The sequence below is a fragment of the Mustela erminea genome, chromosome X, assembly GCF_009829155.1.
Source record: "Mustela erminea isolate mMusErm1 chromosome X, mMusErm1.Pri, whole genome shotgun sequence".
Lineage (NCBI taxonomy): Eukaryota > Metazoa > Chordata > Mammalia > Carnivora > Mustelidae > Mustela > Mustela erminea.
This window is the reverse complement of record NC_045635.1, coordinates 28,289,958-28,306,959: the sequence shown is the minus strand read 5'-3', so window position 1 is coordinate 28,306,959 and position 17,002 is coordinate 28,289,958. Positions and strand designations below refer to the sequence as shown.

Here is a 17,002-nt window from a genome sequence, read left to right as displayed (position 1 = left end):
CTCTTACTAAAGTCAATGTGTAGCATTTCACATTCGATGTGCTATTCCTCTTTCTGTAAAGCTAATTAAAAATAATGTAAACTGGCCCAGGTCAGTAATCGCCTTTCACTAAACCATCATATTTCAGATATGCTTTAAATCTTATGGTTTTCTTCAGTATTCTTAAATCTTAAATATATCAATATAATGTATATATAAATCCTTTTACTATAACCACCGTGGGATATATAAATTTGGCTTGTAGAAAATATTATTGACAATGTTAGATTGCATCTATGCCCTGAAGGAACCTGGTATAAAATAAAACCTGGGATAAAATGAACATTGCTTTCTTGACTAAACAGTGAAAGAGAATTTTTCCTCATAGCTCAGTGGTTAACACACTAATTATATATATACGTATATATACACATATATATACATATATATGTATATTTTTCAGATGTTTAGTATCATGTTTAATTTTGTTTTTTTATTTATCATGTTACTTTTATTTATTTTATTTAAAATCTATTAGTTTCGGAGGTAGAATTCAGTGATTCATCAGTTGTATATAACACCCAGTGCTCATTCCATCACGAGTCCTCCTTAATGTCCATCACCCAGTTAAACCATCCCCCCACCTCCCCTCCAGCAGCCCTCAGTTTGTTTCTTGAGATTAAGCGTCTCTTATAGTTTGTCTCCTTCTCTGATTTTATCTTATTTTATTTTTTCCCTCCCTTCCCCTATGATCCTCTGTTTTGTTTCCCTGATTCCACATATGAGTGAAATCATATGATATTTGTCTTTCTCTGATTGACTTATTTCTTTTAGCATAATACCCTCTAGTTCCATGCATGTCGTTGCAAATGATAAGACTTCATTTTTTTATGGCTGGGTAATATTCATACACACACACACACACACACATACACATCACCTTGTCTTTATCCATTCATCTGTGCATAGACATTGGGCTCTTTCCACAGTTTGGCTATTGTGGACATTGCTGCTATGAACACTGGGGTGCAGGTGCCCCTTCGGATCACTACATTTGTATCCTTTATGTAAATATCTAGTAGTGCAATTGCTGGGTCATAGGGTAGCTCTATTTTCAACTTTTTGAGGAACCTCCATGCTGTTTTCCAGAGCGGTTGCACCAGCTTGCATTCCCACCAACAGTGCAGGAGGGTTCCCCTTTCTCCGCATCCTCGCCAGCATCTGTCATTTCCTGACTTGTTAATTTTAGCCATTCTGACTGGTGTGAAGTGGTATCTCACTGTTATTTTGATTTGTGAAATACTTATTATTAACCTTAAAATTACTAAATAGATATTTTTGTACGAAATCTAGTGCTTTTGTCTAAGTATTAATGTGGGTACAAAAAAGAAATTCCCTCTAGTTTGTGTCCTCACATGATAACAATAAACTACTGTATTTTGAAAGTGAATTCATTAGGTTTCCTAGGTGTTTTTTTTTTTTTTTTTTTTTAGTTTGTGCATCCTGAGTCAAGGGATATTTTCCTAAGAGTTGACATTTAAATATTCTATTAGAGCCATAAGAAGGTTCTGTTATAGTAAGACAAATGGTGAGAATTTTCTATCCTCTAAAATTAAGTTTGAATAAAGCTTCTTGCACAGAGAACACTGCAAAACTCTGAGGCAGAATCTAATGTTACATTATGAGTAAAGTCTTAGGCCTGTTTTCAGGAACTCATAAAGCCAATCTTCATGTAAAGGCGAACTTGTGTCTGTAAAAATTCAATGCATGCTACTTAATTTTCGCACGCAATATCAACTTTCACACTTATTCATTTAGTATCAGATGCTTTCATTCTGCAAACAGGAAAACATAACTTTGGGCATCCTTTGTGACCTCAATATTGAATTTCCTGCTATTTAGTGGTGGTCACAATACTGATACACACACACACACACAAACACACACACAAAGACACACACACTGGTTCTATATATTAACATATATGTCATATAAATGTTTTTGTTCTGCTTACTAGACATGTAATTATTCATTTAACACAGATTTTATTTTTTAATTTATTTTATTATTATTTTTTTAAGATTCTATTTATCTATTTGTCAGAGAGAAAGAGAGAACAAGCAGAGGGAGCGGCAGGAAGAGGGAGACATAGTCTTCCAGCTGAGCAAGGAGCCCCATGTGGGACACTATCCCAAGACCCCGGGATCATGACCTGGGCTGAAGGCAGATGCCTAACCAACTGAGCAACCCAGGCTTCCCCATTTAATATAGATTTTAACATATTTCAGTTTTTGTTTCTCCTTTCCATGGTTATTTAGAAATTGGACTGAGAATCCTTGAAAGATATAACTGCAGAGCACATATTAGGAAGATATTTAAAAGAACCCATTGTGCACATGATTATTTAAGAGTAGATAGTAATGATATTGTTTTATAAGAACAACATCATTCTTAGCTACATAGGAGGAAATATGGCATTATCAAAACACCAAGCATGTGAGGATTCAGAGTCGAAATGGGCTAGACTGTCGACATGAGGCATTCAATAGTAATAAAAAGACCATGAACAGTCCCTTTGAGGCATGGCCAAATATCCCTCACTCTCCTAGAGCCTTAGTGATTATTATTGTTATTTCATATAGTCCTTGGCAATTTGAAAAGAGATAAAACATAACCAAAACAAATAATATTCCTTGCCTAAATGGTGGTATGCAATATTTTTTAATTTAGAGAGAGCCTATTAAAGCACTTAATGAAGAATTCTCTAGATTTAATTAAGGAATTATCTCTCATATCCAGACCTGGTTTTAAATCTGACCTTGTGAAAGCTCCACGTACATTTGGCATTCTGTTTTCTTCTAGGTGAAATGTATATAAAATAATAACTGTCTCATATTTTTACAGTGATGACGATGTGGGCAGTGAAAGCTGTATTCAGGGAGGACCTCATAGGCTTAAGTTTTTGTTTTTTTTTTAAGATAGAGATAAAATAAGTATATAACTTCAGAGATTATGAAAGGAAAAACAATAATGAAAAGTAAATTCAAAATAGAAGACTGAAAAATATAGGACGAATTGAGTTCAAAAGCTAGCCCTTTGAATAGATCAACAAAAGAGATAAACCTCTTCTAATCCTAACAAAAGAAAATAAGAAGAGAATGAAAAATAGACAAGATTAGTAATGAAAAAGGATGTGCAACCACAGATTCAGAAGAAACTGAGAGAATATTATAAGCAATTCTGGGAAATTAATTTTGAAAAATCTGAGACATGGATGATCTCCTAGAACAATGCAAATTACTAAAATTGACATAAGAATAGCAGAGAATTAAACTACAACAATTACTTCAGAAAATATTAAGTATTAGAGACTTACCATGGAAATATATACCAGGATTCTCACATGTGAGTTTAACCTAATCCTTAAAGAAAAAGTAATTCCTATATTTTAGGGTATTCCAAAGTATATAAGAAGATAAAACCCTGCAATTCCTTTTGTGATATCAGAATAACTATAGTACCAAATGTCAGGAAACATAAAATTAAATAAAAATATATAAGACAATCTCACTTATGAATACAAAATTAGATTGTTGAACTTGATTAAAATATGTCTTACATGTAGTAAATAATACATGTTAGCTACTAGTTGCATAGAGCTTTTAAAATTAAGAAGAAAAACTGTCTATAGAAAAATGAACAAACTGTATTAACAGACAACATACAGATGAAATTGTAATCATCAGCCATACAAAGAGATATTCCAGAAGAAGTAAGAATCATGGAAATAAATAAACAATGCAAAATCTTTTTACTAATCAGACAGGCAAAATGAAAATCAAAAACATCTATTGCTGAGAAGGGAAGAGCCCATTCATACACATTGCTGGTTAAAATATTAAATGCTAAAACCTTTTTATTAAAAAAAAAAAACCCTGGGGCGCCTGGGTGGCTCAGTGGATTAAGCCGCTGCCTTCGGCTCAGGTCATGATCTCAGTGTCCTGGGATCGAGCCCCGCATCGGGCTCTTTGCTCAGAGGGAGCCTGCTTCTCTCTCTCTCTCTGCCTGACTCTCTGCCTACTTGTGATCTCTCTCTCTGTCAAATAAATAAATAAAATCTTTAAAAAAAAAAAAAAACCCTAATAAGGTGCCTGGGTGGCTCAGTCAGTTAAGTGTCTGCCTGTGGCTCAGGTCCTGAACCCAGGGTCCTGGGATGGAGCCCTGCTCAGTGGGGAGCTTGCCTCTCCCTCTTTCCCTCCCCTAACATAGCCCCCCATTCGTGCTCACTATCTCTCTGTCTCTCTCTCAAAAATAAAAATAAAAAAAGAAAAAGCCACCAAAATTTAAAAAAATATATATATATGATATATATATGTGTGTATCTTTGCTCTAGAAAATACATTCCGGGACTAGCTATTGTAATGATAAAAGCATCAGTTATCTGAGAATTTATGTACAAGATGTCTGTTGCAATATTAAGTGGCAAAACAAAACAAATACTACAAATATAGAAACAAAATAAATGTCCACTAACAGGGAACTGCCTAAATACTTTAGGATACACCCAAACTATGAATCTTATGCAGCCATTAAAATGAATGAATAAAAGGGATTGTTGTTTGGTAAAACCAATATTCAATAGAATCTGAATAATATGCTATTTTGGGGAGAATATAAAACCCTGTATATTTGTGCCTTTATGATAACACACACACTCACATATACAGAGATTATATGAATAGGGAGAAAATGTGAAAGTCTTTTAGGTCAGGTTAGGAAAGCAGTCAGGGGAAGAAAGAGGGGCAAGCAAAAACTGAAAAGAAAACTAGCCTCAAGAAAAGCAGGAGAGATGCATGTGTGAGATCTCACTCACGCATTTCTGTAAAATATATTCATGTGACTATACATAAAGCCATAAAATATTTCTAAAAAGAACAAAAATAGATTACATATACACACATAAATAGAAAACAACACCAAGATTCCACTCAATAGTGGTTATGGTAGTGTTTCTTACAATGTGATACGCCCTTATGGCAACATGACTTAATCAAGTTTGGACCTTTGGAAAGGAATGATGATTGGTACAAACTGCAGTGGGATAAGAGCCAGCCCCCGAGGCATATGAAATAGAGAATGTATAAGTGAATCACCACTTAAAAACCATGGTATTTACTTACTGTGCTCTAGGGCAGGGACCACCAATGAAACCGAGGTGGTCCATGTCCCATTGACTCTGATGACATAGTGAATAATACTGGCAGGAAAAAACTAAACTAACAAAATATAATTTTAAATCAACAAAGTTACATAAATTGGATAGCATTATTGTAACTGTCTACAGACTCTCTCCACAAAACTAAGATTTAATGCTTTGCTCTGTTTATTGAAAGTTGACTAAAGAGATGGCTATGTGGTTATCACCACGTTATTTGTAAAGTTGTAATTAAAGATGCAATATGTTATTATAAAATGCACATTTGTTAGAGTTCAGAATTGTGAGAAAGGTTGTTGTCTCTGACAAAAGTTTAAGCTTCTTTGTATTAGTTTTTGAGATACCTATAAATGATCTATGCTATTGTTTAGGGCCTATAACAGCTAGCCGAGATCTATACAATTTTGCTGCTGCTATTGCCTCTCTACTTTATTAACTCCTCTCTAACAGTCAGTTCCTTGTGTGAATTAGGTTTTAAAGATTCTTCATAATCCTGTCCCAGATAGTTGAACAATTTTACCCCATCCCACATTGTCCCTGAGCACAGTACTTCTAAGTCCCAATCAGGTAATACCCTTTATCCCATCTCCCTATCTTCGGTCATGTGGGATCTTCTTGGCATGCCTTTTCTGCCTGCCACTTTCTTTCTTCCAGTCTTTAGGTTCCTTCTTCACAGATTCAATAAATACTGAATATCTTCTTGTTCTTTTGCTACCCTGCCATAATATATGTTTTTTTCTCTCCACAGAGTCTCCATGAGACACAGTTACCTATTTTTCCCATTGTTATAAATGTTATTGGAACATCCGTGCACCCTCCTTTAGATATTGTCTATGGCTTCTGTGTGCATGTGTCTTCCAATGGCTTCTTTTATTATTTATTTTTAATGTAATAAAAGAGGCCCAACATAAAATTTACCATGTAAAGCAACTTTTTAACCATATACTTCTGTGACATTAAGTACATTCCCATTGGTATGCACCTAGCAACACTATACATCTCCAAAATTTTCATCATTAAAAAACTGAAACTCTTACCAGTAACTTCCTATTCCCCTTTTCTCCAGGCCCTGATAAGTTCTATTCTACTTTATTTCTCTATACATTTTGACTTTTCTAGGCATCAGATATAAGTGGAGTCATATAATATTTCTCATTTTATGTCTGGCTGGATATTTTTACTTAACACAGTGTTTTCAAAGTTCATCTATGTTGTAGCATTTGTCAGAATTTCCTTCCTTTTTAAGGCTGAATAATATTTCATTGTACGTATATATCACATTTTTGCTTATCCATTCGTTGGTCAATGGACATTTGTGTTGTTTTCACCTTTTGACTATTTTGAGTAACCCTGCTATGAATAATGGTATACAGATATCTGTTCAAGTCCCTGCTTGCTGTTCTTTGGGGATATATCTGGAAGTGGAATTTCTAGATCCTATTTAATTTTAATTAGTTTCTATTGTGTGCCCTGCTATTAGCTTATGAGATTTTTTTAAAAAAAATTATTCAAAGCTGAGCACAGTACCTTATATAATAGAGATTGGATCTTAGGAGGGATTTTATGAGGATAAAGAAAAAGCAGAACTCTCTCCCTGCTGATACAGAGAGAAAGCTTATGAAAGTCGATCTAGGCATGCCTGTTACTTGCTCTAAGTCTCCACAGGATGATCCCTATGGCAAGTCCAAACATAACTACCAGCAGTGATTTCTCCAGTATAGGTCTGTCTCCTAAAAAATAATAATAATAATAATAATCACATCTTCTCCATTAAAGTAACTGAATTTTCAACAATGTATGTCTAATTATCATTCTCACTATAGTTAAGTTCCAGAAAGCAAGAACATTTTTTCTCCTTTGTGCTCTAAGTACATCAGTGCCGGACATGTATCCAAAATGTATTTGTTGAATGAATGCATCAGTGAATCAAATGATAAATTTATAGTAGCTTTTCCATGTGGAGGAACTCCTTCCTTTTCTGCCACATAAGAAATCTCCAAGTGAAATGTAGATCATGGTTCTTTCTTGTTTTTGAGTTATTAATCTCCCCTGGGATCTCTATTTTTTGTTTCCCTAATAAATTCTAGAAACTTGTTGTATTCTACTTTGTTCAGTTCAACAATATTATAGCAAATTATTATTCACCTGTGTAGGACAAATTTATGTGAATGCTCAGTAATTTGAAATATTAAAATTAACAATAGCATACTGAATTAGGGCAAACTTGCATAGGCTCCTCCTGAAATTCAAGTGTACAACAGAAAGCATCTGCATTACAGAAATAAATAGACATGTAATACCTTATACTGGCAGTATCGCTTTGACTTTCCTCTACCCAAGAAAGTCAAAGTCTTTCATATTAACCAGTTTTCAGGACATCCATTTATCCACTTCTCAACTGAGCTTTAGTGAAATGTCTATTTTCATACTACTTCAGGCTGACTTCTCTGGAAATTCCTGATGGTACCAATCCTCACATCTAATCGATTGCATAGCTCAGTAATATCCTCTACTATAAAATATATGTGGAATTCAACTCTGGACTTGTATCTTGATCTTCTGCCCTTGTTCAAATGATTCTACATTATTTTCTATATTTTTCATTTGTTTTAAACCACCACACCAATAATGTTTATATTGTTGGGATACTAAAATAATTTTGATTATTTGATTATCCACTAGACCTGTAAGTAAGTTTATAGGAGGTGTAATTGGGAATGATTTGACAATTATACAAAAGGGTATCCTTTTTTATTGTTTTCACCTGGATTTCCCAGAAAGCTTCATATTTTCAAGTTGTAATAACATTTAGAATATTAAGGTGAATGATAAGGAATATAATTCGCCATTGAGTGATAGAGTGGCAAACCCATCTTACTTAAGGAATAAACAAATGGGAAAGACAGATCAGAGTGACACGTTGACCAGTAAGGGTTTAGAGCCTGAGAAGATGAAAGGTTTAATCAAAATGACTCGTGGCTATTTAGAGAAGATATCCAGGGAGGATGAGGAGTGGGCAACTCTCTCAGGTTGCTGCCCTCAGGACAGGACAAATTGGCAGGATCCTTGAGGCAACCAAAAGAAATTCAACCAAAGGGAATAGTCAGCCAAAGACAGTAAATGGGGAAAGAAATCTGAGTTACTTCTTAACCCTCACTACTGTTCTAACAGTTTCACACCCACTCTATAGACCTTAATCTGAAGGTACTTATTTGTTTTATTTTGATGTATTATCCTGTTAAAGTATCCCCAGATGCCCATTTTTTAGATAATCTTCTCACTTTGAGATAGTTGTAAATTCTCATGTAGTTGTGAGCAATAATAGCGATAGATCCTTTAGCCAAGATTTATCCCAGTGGTAATATACTGTTAAACTATGGGATGATATTACTACACACATCAGCATTGATAAAAGCCACTCGTACTATTCATAGTTTCTGAATTTTACTTGCACTCACATATGCATACACAGGTATTTTTAATTCTGTGCATTATCACACATGTACATGTGTGTATCCACCATCACAGACTAGATGCAGAACTCATCCATCACCACAAGGATCCCTCGAGCTGCCCTTTCATTTTTTTAAATTTTTATTTTTAAAGATTTTATTTATTTGAGAGAGAGAGAGAGAGCTTGACTGGGGTGAGGGGCAAAGGGAGAAGCAGACTCCCTGTTGAGCAGGGAGCCCGATGTGGGGCTTGATCCCTGGACTCTAAAATCATGACCAGAGCCAAAGGCAGACACTTAACTGATTGAGCCACCCAGGGGCCCTTCATGCTGCCCTTTTATGACCACCTCCACCTACCCAACTCACTCACCCCAATCGCTGGCCTCTGGCAATTGCTACCCTTTTCTCCATTTCCAGAACTTTGTCTATTCAAAACTGTTTTATTGAATCCATACTATACATAACGCTTTGAGATTGGCTTTGTTTTTTCAACTCAGCATACTTCCCATGAGATTCACCCAAGTTACTCTGTGTGTCAGTAGTTTGTTCCTTTTCATCGTAGAGTGGTATTTCATGGTATGGAGGTACCACAGCTTGTTTAACCATTCATGCTTGAAGGGCATGTGGGCTGTTCTCCCAGATGGCTGCATTTGACTGTTACAAATGAAGATGATATGAACACATGCACATAGATTTTATATAAATATAAGTTTTCGTTGCTTTGGTATAAATGCCTAAGAGCCCAATTGCTGGATTGTATGCTAAACCCATGCTGAGTTTTGAAAGAAAGTGCCAAAATGTTTTCAGAGTGCCTGTACCATTCATTTCTTCCAGCCATGCATGAGTGATCCAGTTTGTCCATATCCTCAGTGGGATATGATGTTGTCACTATATTAAAATTTTAGCCATTATGATGGGTATAGTGTTAGCTCATTGTGGATATAAATTGCATTTTCTTAATGGTTAATAATGCTGAACATCTTCTCATGCACTTATATGTCTGATGCTTATGTTTAACCTGACTCTGCCTAAATATATTAGAAACATAAAGGACAGGAGACAGGATTTTCTTTAATTTTTTTTTTAAATTTTGATTCCCAAACCCAGTCATAGATAGAACAAAGAGAGCTCACCATAGCTCCATTATTTATTAGAATTTGAATATATGTTTCTAAAGCAAGGGCATTTTAGTTAAATTCAGCTTGACTGATTATAATAGCACTCCTTTGAGCAACATCAAAGGACTGATGAAATTTCTTTTTATTGAGTTTCAACTTTGTATTAGGAATCAGTTATTAATTTTAGGCATCCTTTATGAATTATCATTGTTATACATTTTATTTGAAGATATTCTGATTGGACTCTTTAATCTGCAGTAATCTATTTATATACTAAACGTACATTCATTTCCTATCTCTTTGTAAATGTGTCCAGGGGCACTTGTTTGTTAAAAAGAGTGCATTCAAAAATGCATTTTGTTTCATTTTTAGATTATTTTTTAAAAGCTGTAAAAATGCTTAGGCTCTGAAAATAGCTAAATGCAATTACCTTCACATTTTGTTTTCTTTCCAAATAGACATTTTGTCTCTTTCCTTCAAATGTTTTCTCTTTATCTTTAACAGGTTGATTTAGTGAATATCGGAAGCACTGACATAGTAGATGGAAATCACAAACTGACTCTTGGTTTGATCTGGAATATAATCCTCCACTGGCAGGTAAGAATCCTGATGAATGTTTCCTTTTTGTGTCAAATGTTGCTGATCCTTCCTTTCATTTTTACCCTTGACCTGCAAAGCAAACATACATACCTCTAGCAATACAAAGCCCCTGTCCATAGCACTGCCTGATGTCATTTGAAATGTGAAGGATCATCAAATTATAAAATAGGTTCTAGAACATTTGCAGAAACATTTTTTTTTCTAAATTTTATTTCCACGTGTGGAGATGAGCCAAAAAATATCTTATCAATAGGTTAATAAAAATATTTTTCACAAATATGTATCTTCTATAACTTGTCTTCATGTGAAACTACATAATTTCGTAAAAACTATTAATCACTACCAAATGAATGAGACTTTACAAATCCTTTGTATTCCTCAACATAAATTAATGTCAATAAAAGATTGGTGGGATATTATTATCTATATATATATTGTACATACAAACTAACTTCATAATCTGCTTTCAGAATTGCATTTTTTTCTAAATACCTCAGCATAGGGTTTTCTGAATGTCTATACTTATTGGACCTCTGTAAAACAGATCAAAGGTCATTTGGTTTAGTGAAAAGAGTATACATTTTTTCACTCAGACCAGCATGGGCTGAAATTTCAGCTCTCCCATTCACCATCTGGTAGTGACATTGGGTATAATGCCATCCGTTTCTGGGCCATAATTCCCTCACTGTCAAAATAGAAAAATAATAATTAACATGTATATTTCTTGTCAGGATTAAACAAGAGAGTATCTGCAAGGCAGTGCACTATGCCATTGTCACTACAGGTGTATCATATGAATAATTTTGATTGCTTGGATTTTTCTACTCATATGTTAAGACTCTGGAGGAAAATTGGGATGTCTGCTTTTTTACTAGCAGAGATTAATTTTTTTATAAAACAATTTTGATATGTAGTTTTTATATCATAAATTTACCCATTCTAAGTATAAAATTCAAAGCGTACGAACTGGTTTAGTTCTCTTTCCCAGGGCTTCTCAAATTATTTTGAGTAAGGAATGGTTTTTTCCCCAATCCATCAAAGATTTTTGGGATATTTGCAAGGTTGTAAAATCATGAAAACAATTAATTTTAGCACATGTCCATCTTATGCTTATTTATGGTCACACCCCACTCCAACCCTCAGCCCTGGGCAACCATTTATGTATTTTCTGTTCCTATGTTTGCCTTTTTGGACATTTCATGTCAATGAAATGATATAATAAGTGTTCTTTTATATATAGTTTCTTTAACTGAACATAATCTTTGAGGTTTATCCTTATTGTAGCAAGTATCACTACTTCATTTAGTAGGGTTGACTTAACTTAAACTGTACTTTGCTCCTGCTCAGAGTCAGTATATAGACCAGAAGGATACCTATTCAACTCAGCAGGTGAACTGACCCACATATCGAGCCAATTGACGCCCATATCCTTTTGTTCAAAACACTCTGAGCAGGCTCAATCTTATATCACAGCAATATGGGAAGAGATCAGAGCGCCCGGGTGGCTCAGTGGGTTAAAGCCTCTGCCTTTGGCTCAGGTCATGATCCCAGGGTCCTGGGATCAAGCCCCATATCAGACTCTCCGCTCAGCAGGGAGCCTGCTTCCACCCCCCACCCCCCCCCCCGCCGCTTGCATCTCTGCCTACTTGTGATCTCTGTCAAATAAATAAATAAAATATTTTTTAAAAATATGGGAAGATATAGAGGACAGCATAGTGGATGACGACAGAAAACAGAGCATGAGAATTTTAAATGAACCCGAGATTCCCAATTCTGGGCCTTTTTTTTTTTTTTTTATTTCCAGCATAACAGTATTCATTATTTTTGCACCACACCCCGTGCTCCTTGCAATCCGTGCCCTCTATAATACCCACCACCTGGTACCCCAACCTCCCACCCCGCGTCCCTTCAAAACCCTCAGATTGTTTTTCACTAGTATTTACCCTAAGGATACAAATGTAGTGATCCAAAGGGGCACATGCACCCGAATGTTTATAGCAGCAATGTCCACAATAGCCAAACTATGGAAAGAACCTAGATGCTCTGGGCCTTTTCTACATAGTGATGGTGTCAAATAGAATGAGCAAGGCAACATAGGGCCCCCCCACCAAACTGGTTTATTTCTGTTGCTGAGTACTTCTCAAATTCTCCTGAGGAAAGAACAGTTTTTTCCTCTTTTCCATTGTGTGTAAATCATAATAACACTGAAGCACTACAAAAATGAAATAAAAAGATACCGAAAACCCAAGCCATTTTAAAATTAAACTCAACAGATGTATGTAGAACCTTATAAAATTGTTACAGAAGTTACTAATGAACTATTGTATTTATCTTATGATCTAGTAACAAATAGTTCATGGAGGGACCCCATCTTGCAGAAGACACTAAAGTTGCATAGATGTTGGTCATGACAGAGCCGGCATGAAAAGTTAGGCATGCACAGAGACCCAAAAGGCTATTGTAATTGCATTTTTGACCCATATTGTCTCTGATATGACCTCACACTTATTTTCTTGAAACCCTTTCCAACTCTATCTCCAATCATTGCAATATAGAGTTTCAAAACTACCCTGATACTTTTTTTTCATTTGCTTGTGAGCTTGCTCATTTTTTAAAAATTAGCATATAGAGGAGACTTTCATATTATGGAATACCAGAAGGAATGATTTTACACTCTTTCCTTGTCTGAGACCTCTCTTAGAGTCTGTTATTTTACACTGATGTCCTTGAGTCACCATATCCTTGTGATTGCAAGGATGTAGACTCTTCTCAGCCTCTGCCTCCTTATCTTATCTCTCTTCTATCACCCTGCTTGGTTCTCTTAAAACTACTAAAAATGCTTACAAAAATTCTTCCTGCACAATACTCATCGTAACCCATTGAATCCCAGGAGGTGTTTTCACTGACAATAGGTATTTGCCTTCCTATTAAGTAGTCAAAAAAGCCATTGAATCTCAGCACCGACCAACCTAATGTACTTTCTGGATCTAACAGATTGAAAATGGCATTAAGAGATGGAAGGATGTGAATCTTTTGTCCCAGTGCCACATGGTATGCTACTAACAGTGCCATGCGGACTTCTCTTTGCACTTGTAAAAGCTCAGGAATGCCTACCCTATCTTTCCTGTCACTGTTTTTTTTTCCAGTTTCCATGTAAATAAAATTGTTAGTCTGAAAAATAATGCCTCTATTGAGAAATAAACAGCTCTGGACAAAACTGTGAAACAGACAACGTGTGTTAGGCATCTTTTTCTTCTTTCTTTTTTAAGTGCAGACCTTCCTTTTTAGGGTGGTCAGCTCAGTTCTTAAAACCAGCTGGAGATACCAACATATCCTGCAAAAGTAGTGTGCTATTTGAGGTCAGGTCCCCCCCTTTGTTGGCCAAGTCAAAGGAGATACTCAAATCCAGGGCTACTTTAAATGGCAATGTTTATTTGTTTATTATTTGCCCATCATACAAGAGAACGATGGTTTTGGTGCTGCTGAAAGCCCTTGCTGTAAACTCCTGCCTACCTAACGCCTTGGATGCAAGACAGTTCTTGCTCCAGTTTCCTTCACACAACCATCCTTCCCTTGGAGAAGACTATCCCTACTCCTCTCTACTCCTACCCCTCCACCATGGCTCCTTGTCATCACAGGATGGATTGTGGAAAGTAGACCTTGAATTTAGCAGGCAGGACATTCATTAAGGCACACCTTTGGGACGAGTACTTGAGGGAGTGAGAAGCACTGGAACTGAGATATCCCCTCCCCTCCTCCCAGCAAGGGCTGTTTGCAACCCCACGGGGAACTGGAAGCTAGAATAGCCCTTCAGCGTTGTCTTCAGTGGGGCTGACATGGCTGAGTCTTTATACCATTTCCCTTCATCAGTCCCTAGATGTGGGCTGCCCTAGGAAGGGCTTGACTCTGCCAACTCACGGGGTTCCTGAGAGGACTCACAGCAGTGGGCTTTGACAGCTGCAGCAACACGCCCTTTTAAAGGACAATCTTGGTGCTGCATCTCTATCATACCTTCTTTACCCAGTTAACTCCTAGTCATTTTTTGAAATCACTGCTCAAAGACATTTCAACTTTTTCCTTTTAAAAATAGACGCATAGCTGTATACACACACATACACACGCACACATATATTTGTTTAAATTGATTTTCTTGCTTAGGGACTGTATGCCCAAAAGTTAGAAAATTTTTCTGCTTTAAGACTCACTTTAGGACCAACTCAGTGTCTGACTGAAAGTTGATCCTTAATAAAGATTTCTCGGTAATTGCCTTTTAAGTAGGAAAAGAACCGATTATCTTACATTACCCTTTATTATTACCATTATTATTTTCTTAGCAACATTTGTACCCAAATAGAAGAAGCAGTGGTGAGGCTGAGGCTGATAAGCTGAATTAATGACATAATGATGCTAAAGAAGTTTTGGATTAAATACCGTGTTGTCCTTTAACATTACGTGCATAGAGAGCAATCTGGCCAAAGCATTTCACAAATGAAACCAATTCCTCATGGGAGGGTTGCCCAATCAGTGCAGCTCACCACCACGGAGCCAGTAGGTGCTGAGCCCAGCCCTGGTTCAGCACAGGACACAAAAGTCTATGTCTTGTAATCACTGTGCATGGAGATTGTTCACCTAATAACTTTAGAATATGATGAGAAAATGATATAGCTTACATAACTATTCGACCTATTTATTCACTGAGTAACTGACTAAATAAGCAGTTCAGAAGGAATTAAGAAAACTGCATAATCTGCCTCTAAATAATAGATTTAGCTATCAAGGGATCGTGCTAAATATATGCAAAGATTTCACATCTTCAAATCATTACCACATTTACAAAGTATCATCTCAAATCCTTTTTAAGTATTTTAAAGTTAGATTTAACAGTCTATCCTAAAATTTGCATTGACTCTTTCATAAAAAGATGACTAACATTGGAGATATAAAATATGTATTTTCCCCTGAGGCCTTTGTTAACTTCTACATGGATGAAGAGGCAAAATAAAATGTCATATTTAGAATATATGATAAATATTCATCATCTGAACAAATGTTGGTAGTATATGGACCTTACACTTTCCAAAAAGAAAGCCTTTGGTGGTAAAAATTCAACACATTTACTTATATATTTCCTTCAGGTATACGATAAGGGGCCTGACTTATATTTAAAAAGTAGCCTAGTAATTATGATTCTACTAGAATATATAGACAGTTTTTCTATAATGTGGTGTCACTGCATTTTTGAAACACAGAGAAGTGTTGAGAATGGATTTCTGCTTCAGATTAGTTAGAAGAATGAGACTTGGAAATACATCATTTGCACAAAGCTTAGGAGAGAATCCCATGCACAGAAACTAATAAAAATAAAACCAAGAGTCTGGCCTTTTTCTCCCTTCCCACGGCCTGGGTTTCCACCTCTCTCCAGTCTTCTGGTAGGAGCAGGAGGGAGGCAGAACTTCATTGCTCGCAGAACTTGACCCTGACCCCAACCTGAAACCATGCCAGAGCCAGGGCTTCCAGTGCTGGCTGCCAGGGCTTCCAGGGCTTCCAGTGCGCCCTCCGGTGCTAGCTCAAGGACCGCCTCCTGCTGGCGGAGTCATGGGGGTACTTGGTCACCTCTGCTGTGTGGTGTCCTCAGCAGCCCCCTTCCAGCCGGCGCCGGTGTAGGACTTCTGCTGGCCCTCTCCCTCCCCTCGCTGATGCCCTGCGGCCGACAGAGGTAGGGCTTGCACTGTTCCACGATGGACGTCCTACACAGTGTCCCGGTGGTCCTCGTCTATCTATCTTCCTTGTAGGATCAACAAGTTCTGCGATGGGGCTTTCAATGCAGGGAGGTCCCCTGGCTTCTTTGCCACCTTCCTGCTTGTAAGGGGCAAGTGATCTTTAACGATGGGGCCGGGTTCCTCAGAGGAGGAGACACTGCAGGCGAGAGCCAGAAAGGCTGAAGAAGAAAAAGTGCCGACTCTGTGGACTCTGAAGTCCTGCCAGTGCCTACAACCCTAGCCACACGGGCCATCAGCCCTGCCTCCTCTGGCTGGAGTGTGGCCAGGAGACAATGTGTGCTGGGACAGGGGCTGTGACTTCTCTCTGTGACAGCAGCGGAAGTCACGAACAGAGTGGCCCGCCCACAGCCCCAAGGTGATTACACAAAAGGACACCACTTGGCCTAGCTCCATCTAAGCACTGTGCCTGTGAGGGCATCTTGAGTATTCCTCCCCTTCTCCCTACATCTGCTGCACATCCTTAAGCCCTTAACCTCTCTGCCTAAAACAAGAGTAAGGGGACAATGCAGGCAGAGCCTGTTACCTGACACAGGAAGCATTTTGTACCGCAGGATGAGAGAGGGTGGGGGGTGCGAGAACTAGTAAGACAGCCCTCCAGGCACCAGTGGTTTTGTCTGCATTTGGTGCCCCTGCTCATAGCAGGCACTTTGTTGAGAATGATCCTTCCAAGATTCTTTTCTTCAGAGAGTACCAGGTCCCTCTTCAGTCTTCATACTGATCTTTGCCCTGTCATCTAGGAGAGAATGGGTCTCTGTGACAGTAACTGACACCTCACGTATTTGGAGAGCATGCCTTCTTCAGGTGACATGACTCTTCTAAGACTGTTTCAAAGAAGAGCTCTTAGATTTGTTTATCAGG

General features: G+C 37.3%; 1 protein-coding gene across 5 annotated transcripts in view; it reads left to right on the top strand.

Moving 5' to 3' along the window:
- Positions 1-17,002, top strand: part of DMD (dystrophin) — a 2,094,983-nt gene that overhangs the window by 406,928 nt on the left and 1,671,053 nt on the right. For all 5 annotated transcript variants that reach the window (XM_032330377.1, XM_032330378.1, XM_032330375.1 and 2 more), the window contains exon 5: positions 10,269-10,361. In XM_032330377.1, coding sequence (XP_032186268.1) covers positions 10,269-10,361 — 93 coding nt within the window. The remainder of the gene's footprint in view (positions 1-10,268; positions 10,362-17,002) is intronic.